General features: G+C 51.2%; 1 protein-coding gene across 3 annotated transcripts in view; it reads right to left on the bottom strand.

Annotated features, from left to right (window-relative positions):
• Positions 1-1,328: 1,328 nt before the first annotated feature.
• Positions 1,329-17,057, bottom strand: part of PEMT (phosphatidylethanolamine N-methyltransferase) — a 42,603-nt gene continuing 26,874 nt past the window's right edge. For all 3 annotated transcript variants that reach the window (XM_069030395.1, XM_069030396.1, XM_069030397.1), the window contains exons 4-8: positions 12,992-13,137; positions 8,313-8,424; positions 4,262-4,336; positions 3,441-3,501; positions 1,329-2,738 (exon numbers count right to left, since the gene is read on the bottom strand). In XM_069030395.1, coding sequence (XP_068886496.1) covers positions 3,447-3,501; positions 4,262-4,336; positions 8,313-8,424; positions 12,992-13,137 — 388 coding nt within the window. In that variant the 3' untranslated portion in view covers positions 1,329-2,738; positions 3,441-3,446. The remainder of the gene's footprint in view (positions 2,739-3,440; positions 3,502-4,261; positions 4,337-8,312; positions 8,425-12,991; positions 13,138-17,057) is intronic.

Raw genomic sequence — 17,057 nt, 5'->3', positions numbered from 1 at the left:
CTGGCTGGTCCTGGGGGTCCCACAGTGCAGGTCTTGCCTTTGGAAGCAGCAGGATCCACGTTCTGACCCAGGGGCCATGAGATCCATCCCTGCATTCATGCAGAATATGTCCCAGCTGCAGCCAGGAAGAGGGGAAACAGCTGCAACACCACCAGCACTTCATGCTCAGCCTGAAGGTTTCACCCTCTCCCTGTGTAATCTCAAATTCTTGGAAATATTAGGCAATTGGAAAGGAATCACATTTTTTTCCTTAGAACCAAGGAGAGTCCCCTAATCCCTTGTTGTCAAATACCGTAAAACAACACCAATAATGGTGTCTCTGTGTTTCCCTCCCTGCAGCCCCGGGGAATAGCACACCACCACCTGGGACTGGTCCTGGCCAGGGCCACCCCCTGCCCCAGGGAGAAACGTGGGCTCAGACCCCTTGAGATGGGCTGGAACATCACCTTCCAGCTCCTCACATTCCCTCCTCAGGGAGAGAGCAGATGCCTCTAAAATGTCAAACTCCAACTTTATGGCAGCCAGAACCAGTTCTGTGAAGGCAGAGACGTTTAATCCATGCTGGCTGCTGTGGGAAGAACTACTGAAACCAGGGATGTGTCTGGCATAACCCCAGAAAAAAAACCTTGTGCAATGCAATGCGAAACTGCCACAGAATGTCTGGGAAGTGGGAAGGGCTGGAAATGGCAGAACAAGGGCGAGGGAGTCCATGAAGCCAGTCCCAGCACAGCACAAATCCCTGTGCTCATGGGACGCTGTGGGCATGGGATGGGAAACAGCTCCACCACTGGGGTTTACAGTGACAGACACACATTTTAGGAGGCTGATATTGGCTGGGGAGGGGAATGGTACAACTGGGGTCCCCTCTGGCCTTGCAGAAGGGACTGGGAACAGCACACATGGTCCCCAGACCGGGAATGAGACAGCACAAATACAGCCCTTGCTGTGTTCTCGTTAGGAGTAATTCTTCCCGTATGAGCACGTGCTTCTTCAGCAAATACTGATTTCACTTATCAACAAATCCAAGTTTATTGACATCAGAGACTTTGAGCCAGGACTGGCAACTCTGACATAAATTGTCTGAATAATGCAATGTATCCTCTCCTCGATGGTTGCTATGGGTACTGGGCCAGTTTAGCCTCCGTCTATAAACATTAACTGTGAAGGGGATGTGGAAACTTATCTAAAAATAAAATACTATGCCCAAATCTTTGAGAGGAAGGTTGTGGGGACGGCAATAAAAAAAGAAATCTATGTGTAATGGTTCTGAAGTGATGAAACACAAACACAGCATTTGTGAGCCCTTCCGGAGGAAATGGAGGCTGGACTGAAAAGAGACCAACACTTTTAATTCTGCTGAGCAATGCCCAGAGGGTGAATTAATTACAATGTGCAAAGCAAAAGGAAATGGAACCGTTTCATGGAGGTGACACGGAGAAGAGGGAGGACCCTCTGTGGAGGGGACGATGTGATGCTGAGATGTGGCCCCGTGCTCCAGTGCCCGTGTGGGAGCTGGCAGCAGCACAGCTCCCTTCTCCAGCACCTGCTCACTTGGTCATTTACAGTTTATTTCTCAAACTGTTCTGGGAATCTGTAAAAACAGAGCCTGAGCCCACAGCATCACCTCTGGAGTCTTTCCGTTCAAGGCAGGATCCAGTGTGGGGAAATTCTGGGACGTGCCGAGGCTGGTAGCAGGGGCAGAGGGGCACATCTGTACCCGGCTGCTGCACAGTGTGGAAGGCAGAAACAAACCTTTCCCTTCCTCCCTCCCTCCCACCCACTGCCCCTGCAAGGCAGTGAAAAACAGCTGGAAGGCACTGGGTGGTGGGAAAGGCAGCAGGACCCTCATGTGGACCCAGGGAAAAGGAGGGGCTGGGGCATCAACATGGCCAGGGGTGGGATATCTGTGAGGTGCAGATATGGATTGACTCTTCCCCTGGGTCTTCTCCATGCTGGGATTTCCCCACGGGACAGCTGCCATCCCTCCATCACCCTGGGCTGTGGTTTAGGTCATACATTCACATCCCTGTGCTTTTCAATCACTTTTCTCGGAACCTTTGCAATAGTGCAGAGACGCTGCAGGGCTCTGCACAGGTGGGAAACTGCAGATCTGGACGGGGAGGTTCCTTTCCCAAAAAAGAGGGGCTTGGTTGTTGGGTTTGCAGCAGGTTTTGCTGTTGTTGAGCTCACCCCAGATTCCTCTGTTCCCTCCCCAGCTGCGTTTGAATCCTCAGGGGCTCCCGAGCCCTCTCCATTGCTGCACCCGAGCTTTGTCTGCTTCTCATAGCTCTCAGGCAGCACCTTCAGATGATCTTCAGGATCAGCTGGAGCTGGTGCTTCCATATGCTCAGAGCTCACTTATGAAAGGCCCCCAGTGTCTCCATCATTACTCTGCTTTCCCTCCAGTCCAAAGGAAATTCCTTTTTCTCTGCAGATCTCCAATGATTGGTGTGGGAGAAGAGGTGGGGAGGTCTTGCACTGTGTCACTCCCAGGAGAGCATCAGGAGCTTCAGTGACCTGGACAGAGACCTGGGGAGAGGGACCTCCATCTCCCATGGGCTGTGGCAAGGAGCTGCCACCACACTCAGGCTGTTCCTCTGGTCACTTCCAGCGCTGCAGGGAGCTCAGTCAGCTCATTAAGGGTTGCTGGGCTAATTACTAGGATACATCTCAGTAGGAAAATGGGCAAATCAGACAGTGTGGGGACCGGAGAGGCACGAGGTACCTGAGAGAGTGCTCTGCAAAAGGCAAAGGGACAAGAGTCCATTGGGGACCTCACTGGTGCCACAGCAGCTCTGTCAGCAGCAGTTACGGTGCTGCCAAAACCTCAGCAGTGCTGTGGGATCATCCCAACTCTCCAACAACCAGCAGGCAAATGCACTGGGAGTTCCAGGATGGCAATGAACCCCGAGGAAAGGAGCCTGGCCAGGAGCTTGTGCTTTTGCAGAAGCCTTTGATCCCCCAGACAAGCCTGGGCTGAGGTTTTAGGGTGAGCCCACCGGCAGAAATGTTCCTGGCTCAGGCAAGGAGCAGCTGGATCAGAGATGCCTGATTTCCCTGAGGGATGAGGAGGCACACATGCCCTCTCACACCATCCTTGCCACTCTCTGGAGCACCTGCCACGGCCAATAGCTGTTTTTTTCTGCCTGATTCAGATTAAGCCTGGAGCCTTGAAGCTTCCCAGCAATTTTCCCTCACACTGATTCTCAAGTGTATAATCAAAACAATTTGGGGGCTGCTGGTCGGGTGCCAAGAGGCGGACACAACTGCTGCTGTGAAAAGCTTCTCTGCCTGGGATTTTGCAGAAGCTTGAAGCTCAAATGTTTTGAGAAGTGTGGAAAGGACTCTGGAGGAGCTGGGGAAGGCAGGACTGGGCAGGGGTGCTCGTTGGTGGGGGAGCCCAGCAAAGCAGCCCCTGAAATGCCCATCAGCAAACGTACCTGGGGCTACTTGCTCTTCACTCCCTTCTGCTTCTGCCGATAGATTTCCTCTGTGAAAGGCCTGCAGTTGGGAGGATGGGAATTTGCAGAGAGAGGGGGCAGAGACAAAAGACAGGGGCAAAAGAAGGGAGGAAGAATTAAAATCAAGACTGTGCTCTCCTTTGGGCCTACAAAATCTGTCCTTCACAGGTTGGCACAGCCTGACTATTCCTGTGCCGTGGCAATCCTGGTCTCAGCCTCTCTGGGCTGTGGAGCAGCTACAGGACCATCCCCGTGCGGAGCAGGACAAGGCTCAGCACACACCCAGACTCCCCCTCATGCAGACCATGGCTCTCTGCATCTCCTCCTCCCTTGCAAATACAAAAGACCTTTCACCAGTACAACTGCTACTTCTGGGAGTTACTCTGTGCTGCTCCATCCTGTGCTGCTGGCTGGGCTATTGTGGTGCAAAACAGCAGAGAAGCCCATCCAAGGAACTACAAAATGCAAGTGCTTCTTGTAGGGGCTCTTCTGAAGACACAATGAGTCCTCTCACTGCCTTCCTTATTGTTCTGCTATAAACAGAATCTGGCACCCAAAAGGAAAAAAAGGTCCCATTTTGCTAAAAATAAAATATGCACAAACGTTCATAGAACTCAGCAAATAGTTTCAGAGTGGAATCTGCCCATTATCAAAACAATTGAAAAATAATCCTCTGTTTTCCTTCTTCCCTGCTGAATTAATTGGAAAAAAACATCTCTACTTGTGCAGTTCTCTGAAACCTCGGGAGTTAAAGCTGGTAGAAATAATTAGAAGCTCTCCAGTTCTGCACAGCTACTCACCCCTCATACAGCACAGCGATTGTGTAGGAAATTGCCACTACAGCTGTCAGCAAAAGGCCAGCTGGGCTGGCATGCCTGTTTTGAAAGAGAAGGGAAGGATCAGGTAAGTACATGGGCTTATGCAAGACCTGGTTGAGAAAGTGAAATGAGGCACTGGGCTGCACAGAGCTCTCGCTCGCTCATTAAACAGAAGCGAACAAAAGGGTTGGGGTTTTTTCTGTGCTTAATGTTAACTGTCTTAGACAGATGTTCCTTGGCAAAGACTCTTCCCCAGCCTACTTCAGTGACTTCTTTTAAGTCTGATCCCTGCTATGAGAGCTCCTGCTTTGATGCTAAATCCTGAGATTATAGGGATGTTTAAGGGCTGAGCAGCTGCTGACATACAGCTGCAGCTCCCAGCCCATGCTCTGAGGGAAATGCCTGATGTCCCAAAAAGATGGGCCACCCAGGGCACAGGGGACACCAGGCAGACAGAGCAGTGTATGGCACCACACACATCCAAGTGGTGGCTCAGCCAGTGCAGGGATGGGGATGGAAAGTGATGGGAAGGTCCATTCCTGCCCTGGGAAGGGTGCTGGGCTGGGTGCTGCATCGGGGCTGGGTGCTGCTGGGGTCTGGTTCACTTTTAAACCCATTTCAAGGTGTTTCAGGAATGTGTCCTCCAGCGAGATGTCACCAGGCACAGCATGGGGGACCAATGCCACCCACCGCTCCTCACTGTCTGGTTATGGGGAGAGATGATCAAGAACTGTGGATACAATGGAGATGGCTGTTCCTTTTAGCAGAGGCCAAAGCTTTGGGACCAAAAATCCTCATCACCTCCTGCTCTAAAGAGGGATGTCGTAGAATCATAGAATCACGGAATGGTTTTGATTGGAAAGGATCTCAAAGCTCATCTCAACCCGCCCCCTGCCATGGGCAGGGACACACCTTCCATGATCCCAGCCTACTCCAAACCCTGTCCAGCCTGGCCTTGCACATTTCCTCACCAAGGGCCAGGTAAATACTTTATTTGCTGACAGCGTCCCCCTCAGAGCTGAGCTGCCACCAGCACTTAAAGGCAATCACCAGAGTCCTAATTAAGGGGGACAATTAAGATAAGCTTTAAAGTTTCTTCCAACCCAAACCATTCTGTGATTTTATGAGGACAAACATCCCACAAGCCTGGTGCAAGGTGACTTGTGCTGCTGGGAAAACACACCTGCAGAAAGAGACTGAACTACCTAAACCTTGTACTGGAGCCACTTTCAGGTACCACCCAGCCTCCTCAGTTCCTAAAGAGGCACCCACAAATCTCCACCTTTTCACTGTTTTCATTCTATAATAACTTTTTCCCTCATTAGGAAGCTTCGGGCAACTTCTTTCTCTCCCAACCCCCTGCTATTACATGCTTAGTCATGTCTCCTTCTTGATTCCTATCAGAGAGAACAAATTTACATGATTGTTTGTTGACAGCAAGACCTCTAATTGCATCATTTGGCTGCAGCTCCAGCTCTGATTTACACAGTCTGCTGCTGTGGGTTAGAACACTTCCCTAGCAGAGGCACACAAAACTGTCCCCACACAGTGAATGCTCCATTTGTCTCGCAGGAGAAACGAGGCTGCTCGACACAGGTGATGACCGGAATTTGGGTGAACTGTTCCTGTCCTCTTATGAGTTTGACCTACATATTGGGCCACATCTGATTGTAGCAGTGATGATGAATCAGTCAGGAAGGTTTTGCTGTCCTAGCAGGACTTTTTCTTTGGGTAGGAAGTCTGTCTGTCCCCAGCCTTGCTGCAGCTCCCCATGGCTGTGGGTTGTCACCCCACTTGATGCTTTTAAGGCTGGACTGGAGTCAGAGGACAGGATGATTTATGTGATGTGTTTTCACCCCTTATGGATGAAAATGGATCAATCCTTTGGGTTCTGATGCCAGGATAAGGAGTCATGCATCACCAAGGGAGGACAAATGTGCTTTGTGTTCCAAGTCTGGCCCGAACCAGACAGCAAACACATTTCTCCAGCATCCTTCCCGCTGCCACAGAGATGGGACATCAGCTCTGGCCTCTGAGGGCAGACACCTGACATCTTCTGAAAGCCTTGGGACCTCAGGAGACAGCGTGGACCCCCACAAAAATTCAGCCAATGGAGGGTGTCCAGAGAAGGGAATGGAGCTGGGGATGGGTCTGGAGCATCAGGAGCAGCTGAGGAGGCTGGGGGGGCTCAACCTGGAGAAAAGGAGGCTCAGGGGGAACTTTCTCACTCTCTCCAACTCCCAGACAGAAAGGTGGAGCCAGGGATACAAGCGACAGGAAAAGAGGAAATGACCTCAAGTTGCCCCACAGGAGGTTTAGGTTGGATATTGGGAAAATTTCTTCCCCAGAAGGGCTGTCAAGCCCTGGCACAGGCTGCCCAGGGCAGTGGTGGAGTCACCATCCCTGGAGGGATTTAAAGCCAGGTAAATGTGGCATTTGGAGACATGTTTTAGTGGTGATCATGGCAGTGCTGGGTTAATTCTTGGACTCGATGACTTTAGAATCCTTTTCCAACCTAAATGACTGTGTGATTATATGAACCGAGATCCCAGGGAAGACAAACAGCCAAAACCACCGAGAGAAGGGTTGTGCTGAGCTCCCCCCAGGCAGGTGGGCGGTGTCTTGGTGCCACTTTGCACAGCTCCAGCCATTTGTTCACAGCAATTATTTGTCACGCCTCGCTGGCCTTAATGGTGGCAGCCTTTTAAGGAGAAAAAGCAGGCAATCACTGCTATCCTGAGCTGCTTCGAGCTGCTCTTGCTCAGAATTGTGGTGGAAGACCACAATGAGAGGGGTGATGAAGGGATTCTGTGACAGAAACAGCTCAGGAGAGTTCAGTGGATTCTGCAAAGGTTTTAGGAAGTAGTTTGATGCTAATTTTAAAACAAATAAAGATCTCCTTATAATTCCTCCTGGTCAAATTCCTCCTTCTGTGCTGCTGTGGGGGTCGTGGTGTGGTGTGGGGGGACTCATCCTGCCCCAGCTCCGCCCCACTTCCCACAGCAATATCCATGTTTCCATGGTGCTGCTGCAGACCCTGTGGCCAACTCTCGTGTCCAGCATTGCCTCCCTCTGGCTCTCCTGCGCCATTTCCCAGGATTTAAACCCCATCCAGTGCCGTGGCTGTGCCAGGAAGGGAAACAGCCTCACGCAGCCAACCCTGACAGCACCGGGGGGGATTTCAAGCACAGAACTAACAGCAACAAGGCTCAGTGGAGACAGGAGAGAAACCATCAGCTTTACTTATTACCAGGGGCTGCACACATGGCTGAAAAAATGACCAGAAAGTGGCAAAGCACTTCATTTTTCCACCCAAGCAGAGGAGAAGTGGTCACAGTCAGGAGCACCAGTGCAAAATACCCAGTGGTAATGGCCTGCAACACTCCACGGGTTCCTGAAGTAACACAGCCAGGGTTTTTTTTTTTTCTCCTGGGCAAATAAATAAAATGTGATATTAAATGAAAACCACATCAAACTTGTTACACTGAATAGAGTATATTGCTCATTTGCTGCTAAATTACAGCCTATTCATTTCCTCCTAGGCAGGCTATTAAGCTGTGTTGTATCACACAAGGAGCGTTTCGGAAGTGTTATCACTGTGGGCTGGGGGAAAGGGTGGCTTGGCTTGTTTTGCTTTTTTCAGAGTAATTGCAGGGTCACACTGCTCCCCAGTCCCAGTGCCCTGCCCCTACCGAGTGACACCCTGCATGAATTTGGCCCTGACTGTTGATTTTTCCACGTGCAGAGCCTGCCAAGGACCTCATTCAGCTGCAGAGCATTTGCTGATGCCTCCTCTCCCCCAGCACTTGGCTGCTATTTATTTTTCTACAACAAATGCTGCGAGTGTTTTGAGACAGCACAAGATTTTCCACGCACAAAAATAGCCAGGGAGCCAGAAGTCAGGGGATGATGCACTTTCTCTGCCATCACAGCATGTTTTTTTGGGCCCCAATGCAGCCTGGCACCTCATGCCCTGCCAAGAAACCCCACACTCGACCCACAACCAGAGGTGTTTGTAGGGGCACGTACTCACATGAGGGACCAGCCCAGGTAGATGGCTGTGCTGCCCCAGTACATGGGATTATCCAGGACGCTGAAGGGAAAGCTGGTCACTTTTTCCTCCATCAGGATGCCAAAGTAATCACCTAAGAGCAAGAAGAGAGCTTCTGGTTAGGCTCCATGTAACTGGGAGTCATGGGGGGCTTTGGCACACTGATACCCTCCCTGTGCCACAGGGCATCCCTGCCAGGGATACACAGCAAAGGATTTTAGCACTGACTTCCAGGCTGAGAAAACAGCAACAAATAAGTTGTTTGTTTACTCTGTGTCTATCAGCTTTTCCAGGAATGGCTCTTTGCCCACGAGGAAGATTCCTGCATTGCAATGAGGTTATGGCAGCCACGTCCCTCATCAGGACGCAGCTCTCGAGGCCCCAACTGGTTAATTCTGGTTTTCTCACTTGTAAAATTGCCTGTCAGATGCCACTCCACAAGGAAGCAAGTGCACAGGAGCAAATCCATTTAATGTGAAAATAAGCCCAGTGCCGTGTAATGGCGTTTGGAGCTGTTATAATCATGACCACCACGACCAAATGCCCTCATCCATAATGTCACCCTTATCTCATAGTTCAGAGAATTTCTCAGAATTTCAGAAAATAGCACCTCTGCCTACAAAACACGCAGTTATTGGCACAATGATGATGATGATAATGGGTGATTGTCATCTGTAATGAGGAAAGCTTTCAGAACTGTCAGTATCCAACCAGCTTCCCATCTACTTCGGAGTAATCCTTCCACCCTCCTGAAAGGAGCTTGGAAAAGAAATGACAAGGAGGTGTGCAGCTCGTGAGAACATTTCGGGGGGCGTAAAGGGCCAGGATGCAGATCTCTGGTTCTGCTGGTCTTACAAGTGAGACCAAAAAGGGCCACATCTACACAGCTTTTAAATCCCTCCTGGGATGGTAACTCCACTGCCCTGGGCAGCCTATGCCAGGGCTTGACAACTCTTCCGGGGAAGAAATTCTCCCAATATCCAAACTAAACCTCCCCTGGTGCAACTTGAGGTCATTTCCTCTTGTCTTGCCCCTTGTTCCCTGGGAGCAGAGCCCGACATCCCCCTGGCTGCACCCTCCTGTCAGGGAGTTGTGGAGACCCAAAAGGTTCCCCCTGAGCCTCCTTTGCTCCAGGCTGAGGCCCCAACAGCTCCTTCAGCTTCTCCAGCTGCTCCAGACCCTTCCCTAGCTCTGTTCCCTTCTGCCCACTGTACCATCCACGCTCCATGTCCACTGCACAAGACAAGCATTGATCTGTGAGGAGCAGCCGGTCCCTCAGCCCAGGGCACTGCCACCACCTCAGGTTGTGTCCCCAGCTTTGCTGCCAGCCCCTTCCCTGACCTTGGGCAAGTCTCCTCTGTCCCTCCCGGTGCTATTGTGCACCGATCATAACATCAGTCTTTCTTAGAGCACAGCGGGTGGTGAGGATTAATGTATGGTGAGAAAGTGCTCACAAATCCAGATGAAAGGCATTACAGGAGTGCAAACTATTCAAGGTTATTATTATTACCTGGATCGTAGTGTAATTTCTTTGACCTCACATGGTGCTAAAACATTTATTTCTAAGGATAAACAGCCCCTGCCCAATTACACAATGCTTTTGGGCTTTAACTACAGGCCACTAAGTGAGATAATTGCCTCGTATTCATACTATATGTTCTCACAGTTACTTGGCAATACATCTCTGAGATTGTTCTGGTAGAAAGAACACATCACCCCCTGCCACAGCCCGTTTCTGTGCTTTCTTATGTGTCAAAATGCTTCATTATCCCCTGCCCGCCCTCGCCTTTGAGCTGAACGCCTCACTCCCCAAATGGCACTGGCGCTGAGGAGGTTGACACAAAGCCCTGGGTTTGTGGGGCTGGCAGGGGCTTATCTGTACCCAGCACTGGTGGGGCTGTGGAACCCTCCAGGCAGGCTCCCCACGAGCAGGAGCACACAGGCAGCTCCCCAGGAGCTTTTCCAACGTAATCTCTGCCTCTAAACCTGCACAGGTCAATGAACATGAGCACCAGAGAGGTGGTTTATATGTGTTTATGTTCAGAGAGGTGCTTAGGGAAAGGACTGTGTGTTATGTTGCACAGCATCACCCTGGGCATCTTCTGTGCCTTCGCTGAGCCCTCAAATCAGGAATCAGCTCCTTGCCAAGCTGAGGGGCTTTGGCATCTAATTTGAGCTATCTTTTGCTGGAGGTCTGTGCAGCCATCTCACTGCACAGGGTGGGATCACGGCACCAAAAAGCCGTTCAGTGCACTCTGCAAGGCTCCCCAGAATCCCTGGAGCCTGACCTGGGCTGAAGCACCACCTCTGCTTCACCCTGGAGAGTTGCTGCCTTCTCCAGGCCCAGCAACAGACTTTGGTCAAGTCAGATTGACTTGAAATCTTGGTCAATGCTGGAAGAAATGTCACTGGGGCATGAGGCAGATGGGCTCAGACAGGCAAAGCAGCCTCTCCATGTCCTCAGCCTTGGGAAGCCAAGCCCTCATCACCGTGTTTTTTGGGAAACAGGGGAAACAGTGAGGGTGCTGAAGTGATGCTGAAGTGATGCCTGAATCCCAGTGAGGGCACAGCATGGAGACAGGGCACCAGGGATGGCTCTGCCAGGGAGAGGGGCCACATCCAGCTGCAGCAAACAGCATCTGGAGTTGGTGCTGCCGTGCTGGAGATGGGGTGGCACAGCCAGGCTTGCTGGAGAAGGGTGACTCACACGGCTCCCACTGCACTGTTTAGCCCACACTAGAGACACAAAGTGTTCTGCAGCTGCTCCAGAGCCTAAATGCGCTGTAAGGAAGGAATTCAACAGGCAGCCCTGTGCCCTGCCGAGTTCAGCCCTCACTGCTGTAGGAAAACCCACAAAGGAAGGGTCAAATCCAGCCCCAGTAACTTTTGAAGTGCCTGTGTGTCAGAGGCTCTCTCAAAACTTCTCTTGAGCTCAGATGCCGACAGTGAGAAGAAGCTGGATGCCCAAGCAGTGCAGCCCTGTGCTACCTGAAGTCCTTGCTCCTCCAGCAGTGCCAGTGCAGCACGAAAATGCTGCACGGATGTTGGAAGTACCCATCCTGAGAGAGTCCTGAGCAAGAGAATAGCCTACATGAGATCCTCAGAGACCTGCAGACTCAGCGTCTTTCCCATGGCTGGGTAACAAACCACACTGAGGGGCATTCTCCATTAAGAGTTTGCTGACTTGAACTCATGGGGCTTGCGTGAAGCGGAGAAGCTCTTACCAGTCCAAGGATGGATCCTCCGTGGGGCTCCAGCTGGGCCATGCCTCAGTGCTGCAGAGGTCCTGAGCCAGCCTGGCTGCATTAGCACGTGCTCCTGGCATGTCCCCGGCCTGACTCAGCTCCGCCCTGGTGCCCGTCATGCCCCGCTAGCAGAGAGAGCTGGTCCTGCTGTGTCAGTCCAGGGCAGTGGTGGCAGGGAGAGCCTCCCCGGCAGAGAGGATGGCGCAGAAATGCCTTATATGGACCACTGACACCCACCTCTTCCCTGCCTCGGGGGATACAGATCCGAGGGACAGGGCCCCCTCACCTCTTATGCTGAGCCTGACTCACTTGTTTGCTTTTTCCCAGCAGTTCAAGTCCAGTGGATCCTCCTGGTTGGATGAATCAGGCTTTACGTAAACAACTCCAGATCTGGCTGAACTTCAGGAGCGTTCAAGCAGCTCTTGCTGACGGGTACTCCTGTGCCTGGCCTTTCTGGACATGTTTCCACAGGCACAGCATCACTCCAGGGGGCTACTGGTGATTTTGGAGGATGCTGGTGCCCGGTAGCTGAGGAACAGGGGTGTGACAGGGGGCCAAGAGTGAGGCTGCACATGGAGGGTGAGGGCACATGTTCAGGAGTGCTGAGCTCTATTTCTGGCAGCAGGATTTTGGCCAACTCAACACATTTCTTTGCAACTCCACTTGAAACCAGGAAGGCTTATTACGTCCCTCTCTTCTTCCTAGCGACGCCACAGGAGCTAATTGAATTTGGTTTGTAAAGCACTTGCAAAAGCACAGCCTAAATGAGGTGTCAAAGCTGGGGCTGTGATTATTTCAGCCAGCAGGAGCTGCCCCTTTCCTTGGATATTTATTGTTCTTGTCTCTACTTTATTTTTATGAATTCCACACATACTGGCATGTTTTTAAAGTCAACAATGCCAACAGAATTACGCTCTAAATGTTAAAGCAGGCGCAGTGGAAAATGCCTTCTGCCATAAAGCGGCAGATAAAAGGATCTGTCAACGAACATCAGGTTTATTGCAGAAGGGAGAGCAAACAACATCCTGCCTCAGCACGTGTGACGAGCAGGTGGGTGCTCGGAGCAGGGCTGCTGGACAGCTCACACCCGCTGCGCTGGTGCCACTTGTGGGGTCTTGAACTGGGAGTCCCTTTTCTGGAGGGTGTTTGGGCTGGCAGATGAGCAGCTGTGCTCCAAACCTCCAGGCTTGATGCTGGAGGTGATGGGATTTGCTGTATAAAACCACTGTGCTGTCCTCTCAGTGCAAGGTAACTGAGGTAACAGCAGGGTTGGATCATGCTTTGGTATCATAATGACAAAGCTAACAGCCCTGAAGGCAAGGACGAGGAAATTCCTACAGGACTCTGCCCTAGCAAGAGATCCCTGCAAGGATTAAATGCACTTTCTGGTAAAGCTGTTGGATTTTCAGTGCTTACCTAGGAACGTCCCAGTGAAACCCAGTGCTAGGAAGCTGGAGATGACAAACAAGGTCCCTACAGCCGAGATGGCCAAGCCTGAGTAGTAGGTCCAGTGTAAGTCCCAGCCCTCCAGCTTCGGCTGGCTCTTCATGGCTTCTGTGAAGCTGTCAAGGAGACAACAAGGGCTGTTAAAAGCAGCAACTCATTATTAACATCACCCACGTCTGCCTGGGAGATGTGGAGCTTTCGGAGTGGAAGCTGCTGAGGAAGTCCCTTCTCCAGATCCCTTTTCCACCCAGGCCTACTCAACCACCCAATGGAAAAAGCAATCAGCTGAAGGCTGTGAGCAGCCAGGGCTTGACTGGGGGCTGGTATTTCTACCCACAACCCTTGCTAGCTCCTGGAAAGACCAGCCCCACTGACTTGTGATATCAAAAGCTTTGCCTTATTGACCAAATCCCAGTTTTCACCATGACTGAGAGCTCTGGGACACACACCCTTGCAAACGCTGGAGGCTGCGATGCCTCGGCACAGGACTCGAAGAGTTGGGAACAACTGGGCTGGATTATCTCGTGCTCCCACCCCCGTTTCCCTCCATCAAAATATTTTGCAGCATTCATGCGTTAGCCACGTGCCCAGGAGTGATTCACGGCTGGAGCCTGACAGTCAGGGGGAGGATTGGAACGGCAGAAGGAAAATACGAGAGAAGAGGTGTTTTCGAGAGCGAACACAGCTCCTCCATTCCAGGCTGGGTCAGGCATTTCGGGTCTGACCTTCCAAATATTCGTCTGTGATCGGAATGATGCTGACCACTCCCTTCAGCCCCCTGAACTCTGCCCAGAGCCAGGGCTTGGCAGGCTCAGCATCGCACATGGCTCCGACACAAACGGAGGGTGACAAAAGAGACAACGCTGTGATTAAAAAAACGCCATTAATAACACAAGAGGAGATAACAGACCCGCAGAGCTCTACACAGTGTTTCTCCACATGTTGTTGACACATGAGGTAGGAAACTTTGAGCCTTTTTTTAATGAGCACCCTGGAGGCTAAAATTCAAGTGGAATAACAGCTCTCCTGCACCTCCGGCCACCACTGTCTGTCAGGGCCAGGAGAGTTATTCCTGCCCACAGTCCTGGGCTCCTCAGCTGGAAAGTCCTTCCTTAGTGCTACCTGCAGGGCTTGGGATAGTTTTTTCCCCTGGTGTCCATCTTCCCTAAGCCCTGCAAACCCCTGGATTTTCTCTGTTGCCCAAATAAAGGCTGAGAGAGAAAGTCCTGCCTGCATGGCTGAAGGCCAGGAAGCTGAAAACACACCTTTCAAAGGCTTGATGGGAAGTTCATGCATCAAGCAAGTCTAGGATAATACTTAAACTCCATGGTTTAGGAACCTGGATGGTATCTTTTGTTCACTTTGGAGCTTGCTCCAGTAGGTTTTCTATTGTTGAGGAGTTTTTAGGACCTCAGAGCAAGACATTTAACCATTAGTTTGGACTGGAGCAAGGAAATAAAACACAGAATAAATGTAACATGCTCAGAAGTGAGCAGGAACACAGTATCTGGGTGATTTACACTCTGGAAATTACAGGGAAATTCCTTTTCCTGGGAGCCAAGCACAGACAGAGGAACAATGGCGTGGCCCCAGGCGAGGTAGGCACAGTCCCCAGGGCTGGTCCTCCTCCAGTGCCCAGCACAGCTCCCTGTGCTCACCAAGCACACACTGGCTTAGCTTAAAGTCATTTCCGATGGGAAAACGCATCTGGCTGCACTGTGAAGCAGCAGCAGCTGCACAACCCTTTGCATCATCTCCGTGGTGTTTATTTTTAAATGACACAAGTCTCCTCTATGAGGAAGCCAAAAAATCCATGTCCCTGCTACCAGCACTACCTGGTTTTGGGAGGAAAGCAATCTCCCTGCAGGGATGTGCCTTTCTGCCTTAGGAATTCTGGCCTGGCTGTGCACTCAGAACACACCCTGACATCCCTGGGGATGCTCTGGAGCTCTTTACTCACACAGAGCAGGATGTGCCTTTCACAGCACTAAGGTTTGGCTCTCACATCTGGCCAGGATCCATCCAGAGGGCACCAGGAAGGATTTTACAGGAATTTGCTGATCCCTAGGGAAGCAAATCTGGGACAGCAGCACTGAGCTGGAACCCACCTGGATCTCAGGCCTTGGCAAAGAGATGCCAAAGCAGAAAGAGGCACAGCAAGAGCAAAGCCCTCAGAGCCTGCTTCTTGCTCTGGATGAGCTGGATTCACACTCTCCCACATCCTTGGGGCTCCTCTATCCGATGCTGGGGATCCAACCCAGTCTTGGAACATGGAACAAAGGTGCATGAACCAGCTGGCTGGGAATCAGCACTGCAAGTTTTGCTACCAGCACATGGTATGGTTTGTTTTGGCAAAGCTGTCTGTCCTGCTCCAGATGATCCCATCCTTCCTTTCCATGGTCGGATAGGCCTGCATTAGTTATTCTCATCAGCATGTCTTGCTCAGTTCCCTGCTGTTTGGCTTACAGCTAGAGAGGGAGGTGTTTGCACAGAGATAATGGACTGCCTTTCCCTCTAGGAATGGTTTATATCTTCCTAAACACACTCTCTATTTGCATTAAACATGATGCGCTCAGGAGTTTTCAGAATTGGTAAATAAACCTTTTAAGCATTTATTACCCTGGGCCATGACAAGCAGCATGGAGCCATCAATTATTTCAGCATCCACGATGGTGAGGGAGCCTCCCTGGCCATGTTTTGCCCTCCCTGGCAGGGAAGGACAAGGTTTTGGGCATTTCCCTTGCTAGTGAGCCAGTCTCCCGAAATACAACATATTTCAGTCTGTCATGAAACCAGTCCCTTCCTTCATGCGCCTCTGAGTCACGTTGGTGACAGCGTTTATTTCAGGCTCATGACAAGGCAGTGGCGCAGCTCAGCACCCAAGAGGACATCAATTAGAGCCAGGCTTTGTCCCAGTACCTGGAACTGCCTTCTGTGCCGAGCGGAGCGATTGCCATGGTGAGCAGCATCCATCCCTTTTCCAGCACAGGGGAGGGTGGGGAGGCTGCGACCTACTTTGATCACATCCCTGGCTGCTGTCATGAGGATGGCTGTCCCCATAGTGGGGCTTGGAAGGTGCTCCCAGCTTTGGCAAAGGGAAAATGGGGAAATGGGGCTTCCCCTGACATCTCCCCATGCTTGCCAGTTTGGAACATGACGCCAGAGGTACACATTCTCCATCAGCTGGGAAAAGCCCAAATCCTTCAACTCTGCTCTGGCCAAACTGGCAGATTTGGCTAATTCCTGTCAGGACGGAGCAGCCAAGGCAGCAGGCACTGTTCTGCCCACCCTTCCCAAAAACAGAGAGGCACTCGCTCAGACATTCAGAAGTCTTATCAGTGCTCCATGGGAATCCCAGAATGGTTTGGGTTGGAAGGGACCTTAAAGCTCATCTAGTTCCAGCCCCTGCCGTGGGCAGGGACACCTTCCATTATCCCAGGTTGCTCCAAGTCCCATCCAACCTGGCCTTGGACACTTCCAGGGATGGGGCAGCCACAGCTTCTCTGGGAAACCTGTTTCCACATAAAAAATTTTCTCATAAAAAATTTCTTCCTTGTATCTAGTCTGAATCTCTCCTCTTTCCATCTACCACATAATAAAGCACATGAACTGGAAAACCTCTCAAAGTGGTTCTGCACTATGGGGATGGACACATCACACCAGTGGGTTCACAGGAAGAAAGTGGGAGTGAGGGAAATCAGCAGCAGATCCTCTGGTTGGGACACGGACAGGACATGCAGCCAGGTTTATACATCAGGTGCTGATTTATTCAACCAGAAAACTTAACAAGTCACAGCCTGAAATGCATCCCCAAAGACCACATGGAGCAGGAAGAAAACCTGGAAATATTGTACTAAAAGAGAAGTTGAGCTTTCTAGGTCTTGCTGGGGGCATCTCTCAGTAGCCCCCACCAAGTGTATTTTGTCATCCCTCTCCTCCAAAGGAGGACAAAGACCTCGTCCAGCAAACTGGGTCGCTACAGGGAGCAGCCCAGCAGTGCTCCCTTTGACTGATCCCAAAAACCAGCCTGGAAACT

This window comes from Aphelocoma coerulescens, chromosome 14, assembly GCF_041296385.1.
Source record: "Aphelocoma coerulescens isolate FSJ_1873_10779 chromosome 14, UR_Acoe_1.0, whole genome shotgun sequence".
NCBI classification, from domain to species: Eukaryota; Metazoa; Chordata; class Aves; order Passeriformes; family Corvidae; genus Aphelocoma; species Aphelocoma coerulescens.
This window is presented reverse-complemented; position numbering and strand designations above follow the sequence as displayed.